Source organism: Trachemys scripta, chromosome 16 (assembly GCF_013100865.1).
Source record: "Trachemys scripta elegans isolate TJP31775 chromosome 16, CAS_Tse_1.0, whole genome shotgun sequence".
Classification (NCBI taxonomy): domain Eukaryota; kingdom Metazoa; phylum Chordata; order Testudines; family Emydidae; genus Trachemys; species Trachemys scripta.
In genome coordinates this window covers 26,787,112-26,804,139 of record NC_048313.1, presented here as the reverse complement: position 1 = coordinate 26,804,139, position 17,028 = coordinate 26,787,112, and the positions used below count along the sequence as shown (strand labels likewise).

At 52.1% G+C, this 17,028-nt stretch overlaps 1 protein-coding gene across 5 annotated transcripts in view; it reads right to left on the bottom strand.

The window, feature by feature from the left end:
• Window positions 1-17,028, bottom strand: part of LOC117888492 (adhesion G protein-coupled receptor E3-like) — a 40,544-nt gene that overhangs the window by 831 nt on the left and 22,685 nt on the right. For 2 of the 5 annotated variants that reach the window (XM_034791948.1, XM_034791946.1), the window contains 13 exons: window positions 10,882-11,025; window positions 10,295-10,362; window positions 7,768-7,872; window positions 7,338-7,515; window positions 6,678-6,797; window positions 5,769-5,968; window positions 4,947-5,117; window positions 4,584-4,778; window positions 3,804-4,039; window positions 2,994-3,060; window positions 2,130-2,221; window positions 1,692-1,860; window positions 1,469-1,576 (listed from right to left, as the gene is read on the bottom strand). In XM_034791948.1, coding sequence (XP_034647839.1) covers window positions 1,469-1,576; window positions 1,692-1,860; window positions 2,130-2,221; window positions 2,994-3,060; window positions 3,804-4,039; window positions 4,584-4,778; window positions 4,947-5,117; window positions 5,769-5,968; window positions 6,678-6,797; window positions 7,338-7,515; window positions 7,768-7,872; window positions 10,295-10,362; window positions 10,882-11,025 — 1,853 coding nt within the window. Of the gene's footprint in view, window positions 1-1,468; window positions 1,577-1,691; window positions 1,861-2,129; window positions 2,222-2,993; window positions 3,061-3,803; window positions 4,040-4,583; window positions 5,118-5,768; window positions 5,972-6,677; window positions 6,798-7,337; window positions 7,516-7,767; window positions 7,873-10,294; window positions 10,491-10,881; window positions 11,026-17,028 lie in introns of all 5 variants that reach the window. The other 3 variants (XM_034791943.1, XM_034791944.1, XM_034791947.1) reach the window with 3 other exon arrangements.

The window sequence follows — 17,028 nt, the reverse complement described above, 5'->3', positions numbered from 1 at the left end:
ACCTCCTGCTGCTATCAGCTGGGACATCCCTCCGCCCGCTGCTGCCCCGCAGCCCCCTCCTGCTGGGCGAACTGCAGCTCCCATGGGCCTTCTGCAACTGCTTCTCCAGCATGGTGATCTGGGCCAATAGGGCGTGTGCCAGTTCCTGCTCGCTCACCCCCATCCTCCACTCCACCTGTCCCCCCATTCTCCTCCCGACATCCCCACACCTACCACATTCACCTTCTTCCTCTGCCACTGGCTGGGGGCTCAGAGGGGCTGAGCCCTCCATGCCACCCCCTGAATCTGCCGCGCCCCGAATCCGGCCTCTGGCTCTCCCACAGCGGAGAGGTGACCCCCTTCCCACCGATCCCACTGTCTCCGCCCCCTTCCTCCTCCAGGATATCGATGTAAAGCTCCCCCCTGGCTGTGCCCTTCCCAGACCGGTCCAAGTGGCCCATGACATTTTCTGCCCTGGGGCTGGAGCTCCCATCTGGCCTTCCCCTCAGCTCCCAATCTCCGCCCTGGACGGGGGGACACTGCAATTGCGCAGCCATGGTGGGCAGAGGGAGGAACCTCCTGGAGCTCTCAGCTGCTGCGGTGTGTGAGGTGACCACATAGCAGACCATCCCCCTTGGGCAATGGGGGACCCTAGAGCTCCCACTTGATGCAGGTGGTGGGGAACTCCCCAGAGCTCCCTGCTGCCACAGGTGGTAGGACCCCCCACAGCTGTTCAGCCACCATGAGCGCAGGACCTCAAAGCTCCCACTCACTGCAGCAGTGGTGGGGTACTGCGGAGCGCCTTCAGCAGTGGGTGCTGAGCTGAACCCGCCTCCTAATTTTGTCAGCATATTTTTAGTCAAACCCAGGACAGGTCTCAGGCTTCAGTGAATTTTTGTTTATTGAACGTGATCTCTCCGTGATTTTTACTAAAAATGTCTTAGCCAACTCCCCCTGGCAGAAGGCAAGCTGGCAAGAAAAGCAGAAAAATAACAATAGATTCCAAAGCCACTGAGAGTGTAATGGTGGGTTGTCTCTGGGAGGCGACACACACAGCCCCTGGAGCCTGACCCATAGGGATAATGGAGCCAAGGGAAATTCTTCAGGGTGCTGACTGCTCATTGGGGATGATCCGTCTGCACTGACAAGGATTCAATCCCAGGGGACAATCTGATCTATTCAGATCATTACACTGCAAGAGCCAATGCCTGCCTAGTCCACAGTGAGTGACCCCTGGAGCTCCCAGGAGAGCCAAGGGAAGGGAACGCGGAGGTGCCAGGACAGGGCATTCTGTTCTGGTGCCTAAGACATCTAGGATACTCCTGGATAGTGACCGACTCTCACTAACACTTGCAGTGATGTTCCCAGCTGGCTCATAACCAATCCTGCGTCATTTGGAGGGGCAAAGCACCTTTACAGCAGTGATGAGACCCAGCTAGAGATGACTGTTTCACAGGCTGATACAGGAACAGAGCAGAGGACCTCTTACCGTGTTGGTGCTGGTGGTGGGGATAGCAGACATGGATAGATCGTATGTCTGAGAGTTTGTGCTGAACATTCGGAATCTCTTGATCCATCTCCTGTACTCCTCTCTCACCTGGAGAGTGAGGGACATGGTCACTGCACTATGTAACTAACTTTGAGAAGATCAGACTTGGCGACCGCGAGGCCGGTGAAGGTGCTGGGTGGGCGCTGACAGGCACAGGCATTACCTGGCGATTGAGGAGACAGTGCACCAGGAAGATGAAGGCTCCCTGCAGGCTGTTGACGATGGTGAATAAATACGCCATGACCGTGGCTGCTGGGCCGACTTGGAGGAGACCAAGGCTCCATGTGCACCCCAGAAGGAAGAGCTGGGCGATGGCTTTAAAGGTCAGTAACCTGGATAAAGGCAGATGGAGAGATCCCGTTACAATAACCCTATGGAGAGCAATTGGGTCAGGAGGATCTGGGCAGAGTGGGGTGGAGCTACCGTCCCTGGCTTTCCTATGTGGGACAGGGTTACTGTCAATGCAAACACACTGGGAATTCATCCCCATGGATCCTAGATATACTGTTCCCCTCCTGCAAATACCTCTCAACCTCCCGGTGCCAAGTACCTTCCAAACCAAGGCATCTGACCCTCCCGGATTTTTTCATTAACTTCTCACCTGTGGTATTTGAGGGTGGACACATCTGCATTGAGGGAGGAGAGTCTGTTTCTCAGGATCCACAGGGTCAGGGCAAAGAATGTTATATTTATCTGTGGGAAGAGTGGGAAATATTTCCTGTAAAACATCCCATCCAGGGCCGGTGACTCCAGCTGAGGCCGAGAACGATCCCAGGGGACCGAGCCGAACACTGCAGAACCGGGGACTGCTCATTTCCGGTGGGAATCATCCCCTCTCCTGTAATATCCCCTGGCAGCTCTCGGTCCCTCCCCAGGCATGGAGTTGACAGCACAGCCAGGGCTGAGATGGATCAATGGGATCACAGAGCCCAGATGCTGCTCACAGTTAAATATGGAGCCTCTCCAGTGGAGTTAGTAGTTATTTTGGGTTTACACTGGTGTAACTGGGAGCAGGATCTGGCTCAGCTATTCCAGAGCCTGCCTCTAGAATACTTCCTGCCACTTTCAGGCTGTAACAAATTCCCTGTCCCACCAAATTCCCCAGGGGGGAGGGAGGAATATGTAGGGACACTTGTTTCCACCCCTATAAAAGCCACTTCAGAGTGTAGCCCTCTCCCGTCCTCGTTCCTTGGGTCAGTAACTAGACTGGATCAAACTCTTGCTGTCTTCACTTGGCAAAACTCCTACTGACGTCCATGGGAGCTGTGCCCGAGTAAAGGCTGTAGGCCGGGGGATACAGCACAGGGACTCATCCCAGGACTGACCACAGCAGATGAGCCAGGTGGGACATAACTGGGTCTTTCCTTGTGTTTTATGGGCCACGTTCTCCTCCCTGCTTCACTGAATCAATGGGGTGGCAGAGGTGAGAGGAGAATGGGGCCCTGTGGTTCTGGGAGGTACCCACCAGGATTATGGCACAGACTGGACCCAGGAAGCTCCAACGAAAGCCTCTCTCCAGGCTGAGCCAGCAGCTAGAGGGAGGGAGGAAGAAGAAGGTGACGTTAATGGGATTACTGCCCTTTTTAGCCCCGGGGCAGAGAGGGGGTGTCACGGGGCAGCTGGCTCTCAAAAGCGAGATGGATCTCAGCCTGCCTGTGACATGGCCGACTCTCTTGCGGGCAGCAGGTGAACAGCCCTCGCCATGTACCTCAGCATCTCCTGCTTCCAGCCACCACTTCCTCTTCCACCTCCTCAAATGACCCGTTCTGGTGGATGGGCGCAGTGTTGCTGGAGGGCCAGACATGCAGCGGATGGACATTGGCCTCGCTGCACGGAAGGAAGTGGAGCTGCCCTGATTTACACCAGCTGAGGATCTGGCCTGGGGTGTCTAGAACACGCCACGCCCTGTTTTAGTGAGTCGCTCACTTTAGAGAGGGGATCCTCAGGGATCTGCACACAGGAAGAAGGTGCATTTGTTTCCTACCCACCAGCCCCACAAACCCAGCCTGGGAGCTGGGAGTCAAGCTGGGATCTTTCTGGCTTGTTCTTCCACATCATCAGTGGGGTGAGGAGTGCAGATGTCGGACAGGTGGGAAACTCAACTACAGCGCTCGGGGCAGCTTAGTGTCCCTGGGGATGGGAAGGGTCCCAGGGGGACATTCAGCTCCCAGGCAGGGTGAGCAGGGAAATTTAGGTTCAGTCAGACCTGGGGTGAGGTGGACAAGCGCATGGAAGCCACATCCCAGCTCCCCTTCGGGATGGGCGCTGCACGTACTGTTTGGAAGTTCCGTAGCCTTCAGATTTCACCGCTGCAGAAATAGCCACCACCAGGGCTGGGAAGCCGTAGCCGAACGGGTACATGAATCTCTTCTTGAACCGGCTGGCGCTGGTGTAATTCACGACCTTCAGGTTCCTGACGGTGAGGAAGAGGTGCAGCCCCTCCAGGAACATCCAGGTGAAGCAGGCGAGGAAGAGGTAGTGTTGGAGCGCAGCAATGACAGCACACGCCACCTGGGGGAGACAGAGAGCCCAGGGACACTGCAGCGGGGAAGGGAAATGTTGAGTATGGGGGAGACTTGTTGCGCAGGGGTCACACCGGGATTCTTGCTAGGACAGGTCTGCAGTTATAGATCTCCACGACCCTGAGACGGTAGGTTCCTCAGTCTATGGAGGGTCCTGTGGGTGCACATTGCTGATGCAGGAAGGGAGCAGAGATTAGTGGTTAGAGCAGGGGAGCAGGGCTCAAGGGATCCAGGTTCTGTTCCCAGTCCTGCCACAGAGTCCCTGGGTGACCACGGGCAAGTCTCGTAGGAGAAGAATCGAGGCACAGGGAGACTGTGACATAGGGATAGAACTGTCTGAACTCCAGGGGTTGGCGACACTCAGGCAACTGTGCCCAGTGTGAAGGGGGCAAACAGGGGGTGGAAATATCCCTCCAGTAATCCCCACAGATTCATGCACAGCCCAGAATGCAGGGATCACAAAGGGGTTCAAAGCCATACACCCCAGCCCTGCTGCGAGTGGAGGAACAGAGCAGGGGAGAATCAGGCCATACCTCACTGCAGATCCGGGTCTCCGCTGTGAGGAAGAGCGGGTCGGCCATGAAAAGGCAGAGGCAGAGCTGCAGGTGGAGGGAGGTGCTGACGTTGCGGATGGAGCGGCACAGGAGGAAGGTAAGGATGGCGAGGAAAAGGCAGAGCAAGGAGAAGGTCAGTCCCACGTAGGTGACGATGGTCAGTGGGTAACTCTCCTGTAACACAGCAAAGGGACAATCACCAGTGACCCCAGCCCAGCCCCCTCGGTTCCAACTGAGCCTTTTCCCCAGCAAAGCCCCAAGTCGCTCCAGGGAGAGCTTTGCCCACAGCTGAAAACAGAGCTCAAGCTCCAGCCCTGTGATCCGAGTCTCACGGTGAGATACCGTCACTGTGGTGGGAGCCATTAGGACGGCCACACTGGAGAGAAGGTCACAGCTGCAGGTGGTGTGAGTGCTGTTCGTGTGCACGGCGGTGCAGCCGTCTGGAGACCAGCTGCCGTTCTCAGCCACTACTTTCCAGTAGACACAGAGAGCCTCTTCCTCCTCTTTTTTGGCCTAGAAACACAACAGAATCATCTCACAGGACCACAGAACATCGTTTCTGTTATCACAAGTCTATAGCAAACCTGGGATCACCTACAGCTCCACGGCTCTCCCCTCGCAGCCCCCAGTGCCCACTGGGGCCATCCCGGTGACAGTAGAGAGAGAACGGAGAACCCACTGCTCCAAAAGCACAGGCCCTGCTATTGGAGCAAAAGGGAAATAAACCCTTGCTAGCCGTTAGCACTATAAGGAACGTGGCACATGGCTGAGCAGTTCTGACTGTATCCAACAGAGGGCAGTGCTCTGTGCACACATACACATATGCACCCTAACCACTTCATTACTGTATCAAAGTGTTTCATGCTGATTCCCTGAACCCCACTATCTACAGAAAGTGGCTTTCCAATTATTCTGGCTCAGGGGTGAGCTAAGCGGAGCTGTTAGCTTAGAGCACTTTGCCTGGCCATGTGTCGTGATGTGACCCCCGGTAACCTCCAGTGAAACAGCCCCAACGCATCAGGAATAAGGAGGCCTCCTCTTGTCAGGACAATTGATAGCCAGAAAGGCAGCACGGTCCAAATGCCCGGCAGGAGATGGTGCCTTCTATATGCCCCTCTGGAGCCCCAGATATGGAGCAAAGCGAGAGGCTCTTCCTTCACGCACCTGTCTGTGGCGCAGGGTGAAGTTTGCGGGTCTGGAGAGGTTAATGGGTCTCCCGTCTCCGAGGGCCCCACTCACCACCCTGGAGTTGAGATGACTCTTCTCCAGCTTCCCACAAGCTGGTAGATTTCCCTCACTGAGACGTCTCGCACTGATGATGGAGTCCAGGGTGGAGTAGGAAATAAAAGCAGCAGCCCCCAAACCTGCTGGGAGAGGAGATGATCCCTCGTTAGGGAGCTGGGGACGCTATGGCAAAGAAGGAGCCGGCCGGGTGCCCAGGGGTCACAGTGAGTGTGTGGCAGATCTGGGAATGGAACCCAGGATCCTGGCCACAACTCTTAAGGTTTAGCCAATGGACCATGATACCTCCTCCCCCGGAACCCCCAGGAACGCATCCAGCTGGAAACGTCGAGCTGCAGGATGCAGAGATGAAAGTTCAGTTTTTCTCAGCGAGACCAGGAGAGGGGCGGGCCAGGAATGAGCTTCCCCTGGTGCTGGAGGATTTGGGGCCCTGAATATGGCAGCTGAGGGTACACGTTACCCTGGTCCCCACATCTCCATTTGGGGGTCTGGCTAGACTAGGCCGTCCCTGCCCTTTCCATTCTCTGGGCCCACTTCATACCAGAGACCCTCTCATGAGCCATCTCCCCTCTGCACCCCCAACTCCTCAATATTCAGGGTCAAGCTGTAGGACAGGCAGGAACGAAGCTGTCAGGTCAATCGCCCAATGCCTGAGAACCACAGGCTCAGCCAGCAAGGAGCCCTCCAGGGCTAGAGACAGAGGCCAGGGCCCGGCCTGGGGATCCATGGGGATGTAGGTAGGAACGGGGGAACCCAGACTGTGATTCAGTGCCCGGGAACTGCTCTGTGCCATGGTTTGGTCCCTGGGTGTCTCCATCCCCAGGAGAGTACCTTGTGTGGCTGCCCCAGTGACTGTATCACAGTGCACGTCCATCATCTCCTCATAAGCTCTCAGCGTGAAGACCTCACTGTGCTGGCTGCAGGCCCCTGTGACAAGCCGCGTCTCGACAGCTGCAGGGGGTGGGGGTGAGGAATGACAGAGCCCCTCACTGTGAAACCACTTCCCTGGGAATCTGTCCATTCTTGGCCAGATCCACCCCCCTCCCACTCCACTTGGAGCCGGGGGGCTTCAGGGATCTTCTGCCCTGTGGGAGGGGGACGTTTGGAGACCCCCCCCCCAGTTCCACTGATCACCCCCCGTATCCCCTCCCCCCATTCTGGTTGTGTCTCCATTGGGATGCTGCGTCCCCAGCAGGGGCAGTAGTGGGGGTGGGGGGAGGCGCCTGGCTCAGCGTGGCAGCCCCTAGTGGTTGAATGCCAAATATTACCTTTAATGCCTTCTCGGGCATTGCTTTTGCTCTGGGGGCACTGGCGGGGCTGGGTTATATTTCCTGGTGCAGGGGCAGTGCTGTTCTGTGTCTGTACTGAACACAGGCTCACATCCACAATGGTATATAGGCTCTAACTTCCCGTGATTTTGGGGCACAGTATATAACCCCATATCTCACGACAGCCAGCAGGTGGCAGTGAGAGCCACACGTCCCCCCTCACCTATAGACTCTGTTGTCACATTCTGTGTTGTTATCTCCGGAGACCGGAGCGCAGTGGCCAGTGCGGCCAGTTCCACACTCTGCAGCAGGACCGTCACGCACGACCCCACGTCCCCCTTGTCTCCGCCATCCCAGAGGGAGGTGCTGTTCAGGATGGAGTTGAAAGAGCGAGTTGCATCCTGGTGACAGGAAAGGAAAAGCCCTGGGAGCGAGGAGTCCGGGGGTTTAGGACTCCACTACAAACACCACTAGAGGGAGCACCCCCCTCCCCACAGCAATGGAGGGCACAGATCTTTTCTGAAGAGCATCTACATGTCTCCCTCTCCCGCAACCCAGTGAGACTCCTAACCCGGCAGAGCAGCACACAGGGCTCTGGGGCACACACAGGGGCACTAGTCTGCAGGGCACATTCAAGGGACGAAGCCTCTCACCTCCAGTGATAACTCCGTACCCTCGTCTCCAAACACGGACATCAAAATGTCTAAGGTCGAATTAAAGAAAGAGCAACAACTGCTGCTTTCGCCGCTCCGCTTTCCCTGCAGAGAGACCCAGGGCAGAGGGTGAGTTCTATAGGCGCTGACGGGCGACCGACATTGGTGTTTGACTTATGCAGGGGCCTGATCCTGACACCCCTCATTGAGTGAATAAAACTTTTCTACCAGACGTGTCCAGGACATGTACGATGGTGCTGTTGCCACAGCGTGAGGTTCATGTGGAAAAAGGGAACAGTTTCTAGTAACAGCTGGAATACATTGAGGCTTGGGACTAAGCCCCTTTTTGTTCACGTCGGTGCTGGAGGCATTGACAGAAAACAGCCAGAGAGTGGCCCCCTGGCACATGCCTTTTGCAGATGACGTAGTGCTCGTGGGGGAGAGGAAGGAGGAAGTGAAAGAAGATGCAGAGAGACATGGAGGTGCATATTGGAAAGTAATGGCATGAAAATCAGCAGAAGAAATCAGAGTATATGGTCTGTAGATGCAATGCTCTCCTGCAGGAAGGCAATAGGCGTGTAAGTCTGGGGACCAGCCACTAGGAAAACTACAAAAGTTTTAGAAGTTTGATAACAATTTGCAAACACCTAGAAGATTATAAGGTGATAAGTAACAGTCAGCATGGATTTGTCAAGAACAAATCCTACCAAATCAACCTGATAGCTTTCTTTGGCAGGGTAACAAGCCTTGTGGATAGGGGGAAAGTGGTAGACGTGGTATATCTTGATTTTAGTGAGGCTTTTGATATTTTCTCACGTGACATCATAAACACACTAAGGAAATACAACCTATATGCAGCCACTCTAAGGTGGGTGCATAACTAGTTGGAAAACCATTCCCAGAGAGTAGTTATCAGTGGTTGACAGTCAAACTGGAAGGGCATATCGAGTGGGGTCCCGCAGTGATCAGTTCTGGGTCTGGTTTGGTTCAATATCTTCATCAATGATTTAGATAATGGCATACAGAGTACATTTATAAAGTGAGCAGATGATACCAAGCTGGGAGGGGTTGCAAGTGCTTTGGAGGATAGCATTAAAATTCAAAATGATCTGGACAAACTGGAGAAATGGTCTGAAGTAAATAGGATGAAATTCAACAAGGACAAATGCAAAGTACTCCATTTAGGAAGGAACAATCACTTGCACACATATAAAATGGGAAATGACTGCCTAGGAAGGAGTACTGTGGAAAGCGATCTATGGGTCACAGTGGACCACAAGCTAAATATGAGTCAACAGTGTAATGCTGTTGCAAAAAAAGCGAACCTAATTCTGGGATGTATTAGCAGGAGTGTTATAAGCAAGACACGAAAAGTAATTCTTCCGCTCTACTCCACTCTGATTAGGCCTCAACTGGCACCTCATTTCAGGAAGGATGTGGACAAATTGGAGTGAGTCCAGAGAAGAGCGACATAAATCATTAACAGTCTAGAAAATATGAGCTAGGAAGGAAGATCGAAAAATTGGGTTTGTTTAGTCTGGAAAAGAGAAGACTGAGAAGGGACATGATAACAGTTTTCAAGTAGATAAAAAGTTGTTTCAAGGAGGAAGGAGAAAAATTGTTCTCCTTAACTCTGACAATAGGACAAGAAACAATGGGCTTAAATTGCAGCAAGGGCAGACAAACACCTGTCAGGGATGGTCTAGATAATACTTAATCCTGCCATGAGTACAAGAGAACTGGACTAGATGGCCTCTCAACGTCCTTCCAGTCCTATGATTCTATGATAGTACAGGAAAATGATGAACTCAGCAACAAAATTAGAAGCCGACTGGGAAAAGCATGGAGTAAAGGGACAGAAATGAGGGTGTGCTCTGCAATAGGAGAATGCCTATCAAACAGAAAAGTAAGATCTAGAGGACATTGATCAGGCCTCCACTTTTGTATGGCTCTGAAAGCCGGGGACTGAGGAAGAGCCAGGAGCTATTCTTGAAGACAGAGGAAGTGAAAATGTTAAGATGGATGCTTGGAGTTACAAGGATGGATCATGTTTGAAATGAGGGAATTAGGGCAAGAGTGAAAGTAGGACCAATGATAGAGGAGCTGAGGGAACCAGGCTCAGATGGTGTGGGCTGTGAGAAGAAGGTCAGAAGAACAAACAGGAAACAAGGTGCTAAACGTAGATGCAGAAGATAAGAGGATTTTGGGAGACTCCAGACTAGATGGGTGACAGGCCTACAAAAGGATTTGATGAGTTTTGGAGTTTCTAAGGAACTGCTTCAAGACAAACTGGAAGGGAGATGGACTTGAACAGCTGATCGCATGTAGCTGGGACCAGCCTACAAGGATGAGGAGGATCGAGTCCCAGCGCTGAAAAGAACAAACACAGTATTGCCCTAATCTTGGATGGGGTTTACAGGGGTCCCTGTAATACCAACAGCAAAGGTTTTTGTCTGGGAATTTCCATATTGTTGGTACAAAACACAGGGCAAAATCCCCAACAAATGAATGATGGGTTCAAACGTACCTGCAGAGAGAAATTCCTGCACATCTCTTTGATTCCCTCAAACTCAGCGCTGGAGTTAATGCTGGGGACTTGGAGCGATGGGAAGAGAGGAGTAGACGTTAGAGCTTTCATATCAGATTTTCACTCCTGCCTGGTGGAAAATCCCCTTCTCTTCCCAGGCCCGATGGCTGCTCTCTGTCCACATGCCAGTCCTGCGCTGCCAAGAGTTTAACATGAGGCTGCTAAAAAACTCCCTCCCTTCCTCCCCATCTCACTCTGTCTCTCTCTCCCCTCCATTTACACTTCACTTTGCCTGTCCCTCCTGCTCCTGTCCCCTGCTTTCCCCCCTCCACTCCATTCTGCCACCCTCCAGCTGACCTAAGTGTGTCCCAAGGTGACCAGATGAGTTTGCAGGCATTCCTCCTACAGACACAGGGATGTTGGCAGCCCCAAGTATGTACATCAGCACTAGAGGGTACTGTGAGTGTGAGGGCAGGGGGATAAGCTGGTTGCCCCCTGCCTGCCTCCCAGACTTCTTGTTATGTTTCCATCTACTCTGCAAAGTGACCTGCTGGGTACAGACGCCCCGGCTTGCTCGGAGAACCCACCTTTACACGTGGTTTGGTTCTGGACCCAGCTCCCGGTGGAAGGGTTTTGGCCGGCTGGGCAGGCACACTGGTAACTCCCATTGGTGTTGTTGCACTGGGCTCCTTGGCCGCAGATGTCAGGGGATCTGAGACATTCATTAACATCTGGGAAGGGAAATCAGAGGCCCCATTGAGAAGTTGTTTTGAATCTCTCACAATGGAAATGTGGTCAGCCGGGTTTTGAACCTGGAACTTCCAGCACCACAGTGAGGTGTATGTTAAAGGAATAATCCATTGCCAGGCAGCAATAGTAAGCTGTTATCCTCTTGATGGACCAGATACTGGAGCGGGACATCAGTCTCCTTCCCAAGATGAGCCCTGTGCCTGGTTACTCTCCATCTCAGGACTTTGCTATCTTAGATACTGCCCAATGGATGCTGGAATATCTCTCAGCCAGTCTAGCAACACAGGAGAAGCTCCAGCCTTCCTGTGATTTCTAGATCAGCCTGGGGAGAGTTCTCCTGTGACTGGCTGCCTTCCTGAATTCCCCACCTCCTGGGGAATTACAGCCAATCAGGGCTGCTGTAGGAGATGGGAGAACTCTTCTTTAGGACTGGAGAGATTTTTGACAGGGGAGGGGGCAGAGCGAGCCAAGCAACTCAAGGCATCTCTGTTCTCCTCCCTCCTCCCCTCCAAACCGGACAGTCTCTACATAAAAGAATAAATGGAGACAAATCATACATCAGGAATGGTAACATAGAAACACCAGTAGGAGAACACTTCCATCTTCCTGGACATTCTTTTGCGGATTTAAAAGTAGGCATAGTTAAACGAAAAAACTTCAGAAAAAAACTTAAAAGAGAAGTCTTAAAAGAGACAGCCTGCCGTCCTGTCTGGGGCAATGAGAGATGGAGAAGCAGAGCTGGGACAAAAACCCACTGAAGCCAGTGATGCTGAGCAATTGACACCACTGGGGCTCTGGCCCTCACTTTGGGATCATTTCACATACAGCAGCACTGAGTTGGTGGCGACGCATGGGGGACTGGCGCAAGGTCAGTCATTCCTGTGGGTTGGAAATCCCAGCCAGGAACGAGTGCTGGAATTCGACATTCACCTCTTATTAACCCAACATTTCAGCCGTCCAATCAGGAAGCAGAGAAAGACCATGGGACTCAGGCAACCAATTGTACAACACCAGTGACAAGTTTTCAGAGCCAACAGCTTTCCCAATAAAATCATGGACATTTATTCACCCAAACAGTCTAATGGTCGGCCAGTGTACGAGCAGGCAGATAGGTAATGCTCCTTCCTGAGGAAGTAGGCACAGAGCCACAGAAGAAAGCTAAGCTCTCCCCGATATTTATTCATAATGCTTTTGCTTCTCACAGAAATCCTTGTGGCTAAAATCCCCTTCGCCTGGACATCAAGTCAATCAGCGGGGAGAGACAAGAGCTCCCGTATCCTTCCCTTGGATTGTGTTCCAAAGTGCTGCACACATACTGCCATAAAGAGCTTCTCGTCTAAATGGACAAGAGGTGGGAGAGAAAACTGAGGAACAGAATTGCCCAAGGACACCCAGCAGTAACAGAGCTGGGACTGGAACCCAACTCTCCTGAGTCCCAGTCTCACGCCCGACCCACTCGACCTGTCTCTTTCCGCTTGTTTCTGCCATAGAAGGCCAAGAATGTGTCTCCCCTGCCTCACCATCCAGATTGTATCCTCTGCTTCCCCTCACTGAGAAGAGCTTTATGTCTCCATGGCTCATGGCCGGGAGTGCACCAGGGCTGGAAAAAATCCCTTGTTCCTTTGACAGGGAACTCAACTTTGTTAAACCTCTTGGAAGGGAACATGCCTATGCCATGCCTGTGAGGGGCTGGTATGGGCCAGCCTCTAGTGAAGGCCGCTGAGCCATGGAACAAGGAGCGAGCAAGTTTGTCCTGTTCCAGTGGCTGGTTCCCATAAGTAGATAACAGCCTGCTACAATGACTAGCTAATGGAGTTACTCCCTTAGCTCCAGCAGCGGAGATGTGTGCTTTCAGCAGGCACGTCCTGGGTTTGATTCCTCCTGATGACCCAAGCTGGTTCCTTTGTGATGCCAACTCCTTAGCAGCTTCTGAGGGTTCAGTTAATGGGGTTCCAGAAACTAATGGGCTTTTTGAGCCCAAGCTGTATTAAAGGTTGATCCAACACAGAGCCCTTGGCTCTGTCTCAGCCCAGTTTGCTTTGCAAAGACCTGACCTGCCCCCACCTCAAAGCTCTGCTACGAAAGAGCATCTTGGGCTCTGATTGCAGCTGCAGGTTTGGGGGGATGTTGCAGCTTCTAATGACATCCCCAACGCCCTACGCTCCTGCCTCAGGGGAATTAAGCAGCATGTCAAGAGACATGGCGACATTCAGTCCCTGGGCTCAGTATCCAATGTGTAAGACAGGCTGGGAGTCAGAACAGACACTTTTCCCGGGTGTGGCGCAGAGAAAGAGCGAGACCTCAGGGCAACCTGGTTAGTTTCCCCATCCAGGCATGTGGATTACTTTCAGAGATCCTGGGTCAGTTCAGTGGCCGTGCATTAACAGCATCGCCAATACCAAGCAATCAATAAAAGCCCCAAACCGTTCACCAGGCTGCAAAAAAGTCATGAGATTGGTTTAAAAATCCAGAGATTTTTTTTTAAATCCATGTTTGTCTCTGGTTTAGGAACTGTCAGTCAACCCAGCATAAAGTTTGGCAATTTTTCCTCCACCACGAGGGCCAGGTCCTAATTTTGATTTTAGCCAAAAGCAGAATCACGTGACTCCAGGAGGTGGGGCTTTAAGGCAACGCCACATGGTAGGAACATTGCAGATGAAGGGCCATAATCCATGTAATGTGAATGTAAAATCTTAACTACAGTTTCTGTTAAGAACTTTTCATATAGGCCCGGATGAGGGCTAGCTAACAAAGGACAATACATGGCTAAGAAAACCTGGGGTAAACAGACAACCTTGTGTGTTTCAAGTCAATGAGCGGAGTCAGCATAACTCCAGATGGTGAGTTGGAACTGGGTGTCCTCATCGCAAGTTATAGACACACGAAGCACTGAGAAGGGCCTCCAAGTTAACTCTGTGGTACAGGTGCCAGAACAGAATTCAGGGAGAGGCCTAACATGATTGACGTGAGTAATGACACCCTCCCCTCATAGATGTATGCCAATCCCAGTTCACAAAAATGCAAGGGTAAAACTATAAGCAATTGTTATTTTTAAATAGTAACGACTGCTTTTTTGCTTTAAATCTCCAGTAATGTACCTGTTGGTCAACTGGGAGAGCGGCGACCTCATCCCCCTGGACCCCAAAATTAAGATTTAACCTATAGACTTTAATAGAAATAGTTTAAGAATAATTACCTGTATGTTAGTAATATGTTAATTTGAACCATGGGCGGAGCCATTATGTAAACTTTTAGACCATTGGCTTATTGTGCTTATCTTGTCTTGCTGCTAGAACCTATCCAGGGGCTTGGGAAATCCCATCCCCATCGCTTATTTCCACCCAATGAGCACCCTATATAATCTATTGTAATCAATTGTTCTGCAGTGTCTCTGAGCCTAATAAGCAAAGTGACACTCCGCTGGCACTGTGCGTAATAAACTCCTGTGCTTGACTCTACACGGTGTCCATTTCCTATCCTTCAGCTGAGAAGCCAGAAACATCATGCCTTTGCCATGACTGTCTCCAGCTCTTGTTGTACCTGTGCAGAGCTTAGAAGTATCCTTTTGACTCCTCCCAAATCCCCAACTGACGTATCCCCACATGTAACGTCAATGTCTACAAAGAGAGAGAAAGCGCTAGGTCAGACTGATCTAGGAGCTGTACGTTGGGCAATGGGGTGACGCTGCTGGGGGATAATCCAGGCATCCGAAATACACCGTGCTTTGGGGAGACAGGGCTGGTTAGAGCCAGGAGTTCAGTGACTGGGTCAGCAACCGGGAGCGAGTTGGCTATTGTCTGGAATGAGCCGCTCCAGCTGGGAAGGGAAAAGCAGCCCTGCCAGGACACGCACCTGCTGCTTGCTAAAGCTATCAAGTGGATCTGGCGATGCCCAGTGCCGCAATATCAGTGCAGACGGCAATGCCTGAATGAGCCGTCTGCCCCTGGAAGGGACAAATGGGGAGCTGCTTTGGCGGAAGGGGATAGAAAATAATATCAGTCAATGGGGTGACCTCCTCTGCAACCCATGAGCTGCCCTGGGCACCCCCTTGCACATAGGACAGTGCAGAACCAGAGGGGTTCAGAGACAAGCAATGAGAATGATCAGGGGCCTGGAAAAACCCTCTACGGAGAGAGATTTGTTGGGATATTTTACGGTTAAGTATCACAATAAGCTGCTAATGTGCCGACATTGCATTAGGGGACAATTTGCCATATTTTCCCTTCCCTGTTGCTTGTAAGAATTGATAAGGATACAGCTGTAGGAGAAATGTAGTTGTCAAATAAATGCCCTTTGTGTGAAAGAAGGTTAAAAAATGTTATCTTCCCCTCCCTTCCTTTCCCAGCTGCATAAACAAGCCCTGAGGCCCCTTCCTCCCTCCCCTGAGAATTGCTGATGAGGAAAATTTATGGCAACAGATTGCTGCAAAGAAATGTATTTTCAAGGTAAAAATTCCTGCGTAATGCTGTGAACAATAGAGAGGGATGGGCATACTCACAGTATGAGTGTTTCTATTACTTAATAACAACTTTTGGAGTGTTGTAACGGATGTAGGCGTTTACATACTAACAAATAAAAAGACATAACGAATCAAGCGCTTACTCGACAATTGGGTTGAGGGGAACAAGTATTGCAATAAAGAAGCCTGTACTCATATCCACCTCTGAGTCAACCTGCTCCTTTTTCTTCTAACAAGATTGAAAAGACTGGGACTGTCACCTTAGAGTGAACGTAAGAGGGGACATGTTAAGAGTCTATAAATGACTGACGGGGATAGAGAAGGGAGATGGGGAGCTTCTGTTCTCCCCACCTCATAACACGAGAGCAAGGGCCAGTCAGGGAAGTGAGAAGAGGGGAAATTTGAAACTGAGCCCAGGAAAGGCTGTTTCACGCAATGTGCGATTAGACTGTGGAACTCCCCACCACAGGAGTCACTGAGGCCAAGAATTTAGCAAGATTCAAGGAGCGACTGGACATTCCTACGGACGATGAGAACAGCCAGAGTGATCATAGTTAAAGGGCACAAACATTTGGGAAGAGAGAGAAAACCTCCTGCTGTGGGGCTTCAGCCCAGCTGAGTATTAGAGACCAGGAAGTGAGGGCAGATTATCCCCCGGCTGCCACTGCAGGGCTCTTCCACCGTCCTCTGCAGCATCTGGCTCTGGCCCGTTGGAGCCGGGATACCAGGCTAGATGGGCTTCAGCTCTGATCCATCTGTGCTGTGCAAGTGCCAGCGTGACTTGTGTCTCAGCCTGGCCGGGGCCACGGTTTTGCCTCTTCAGAGGCTGAGCTGCTCCCGGGGCAGACTGACCCTGTAGGAACTGACCGGCTGCCTCCTGCCAAGTGCTGCCTCCTCCGCCCCTCGACCCTGCGACACTCGCGGGTTCTCCTGAAAGCACCAAGGCGGCTCCGCGTTTCCAGAACTTGCTTTATTCCGGAAACGACGTACAATCGAGTTCAGCCCCCGAAGGCTTCCAAGAGTCCATGCGGGATGGGAACGGAGCTTCCAGCGTCCTTATCCGTCAAGTCCTGGTTCGATTGAGATCTTTATAGCGGGTAGCGCCGCAGCAAGGGCCCCTGTGGTGCCAGGTACCGTACACACATCCAGCCACAGCACAGCCGCTGCTCCAAAGCGCTTTCCCCAGCTCCGACGCTCTGTCTGCTGGAGAAGGGGCGCCATGCCCTGGGTTCTTGGTGGTGCGGCCAGAGCTCTCCCTTCCCTTGGGCACACGGATGTCCAGAGGCTTCCAAACTTGCTCCGAGTTGCAGGGAGCTCTGAGATTGGGTGTCTCTAGGGGCTTAAGTGCATGGGGAAATTGACGGGAACAGCTCCTGTGGAATCGTTCCCCATCTGGACACTCTGGTCTGGAATAATCAGTGCGCTTCCAAAGAGAATAGCGATCGCCATCAATTCCCCCGGGGGCAAGCCCTAGGGATTCTCTCCACACGGCTCCTGATACCAGCTATCTCCATACGTAACGGAG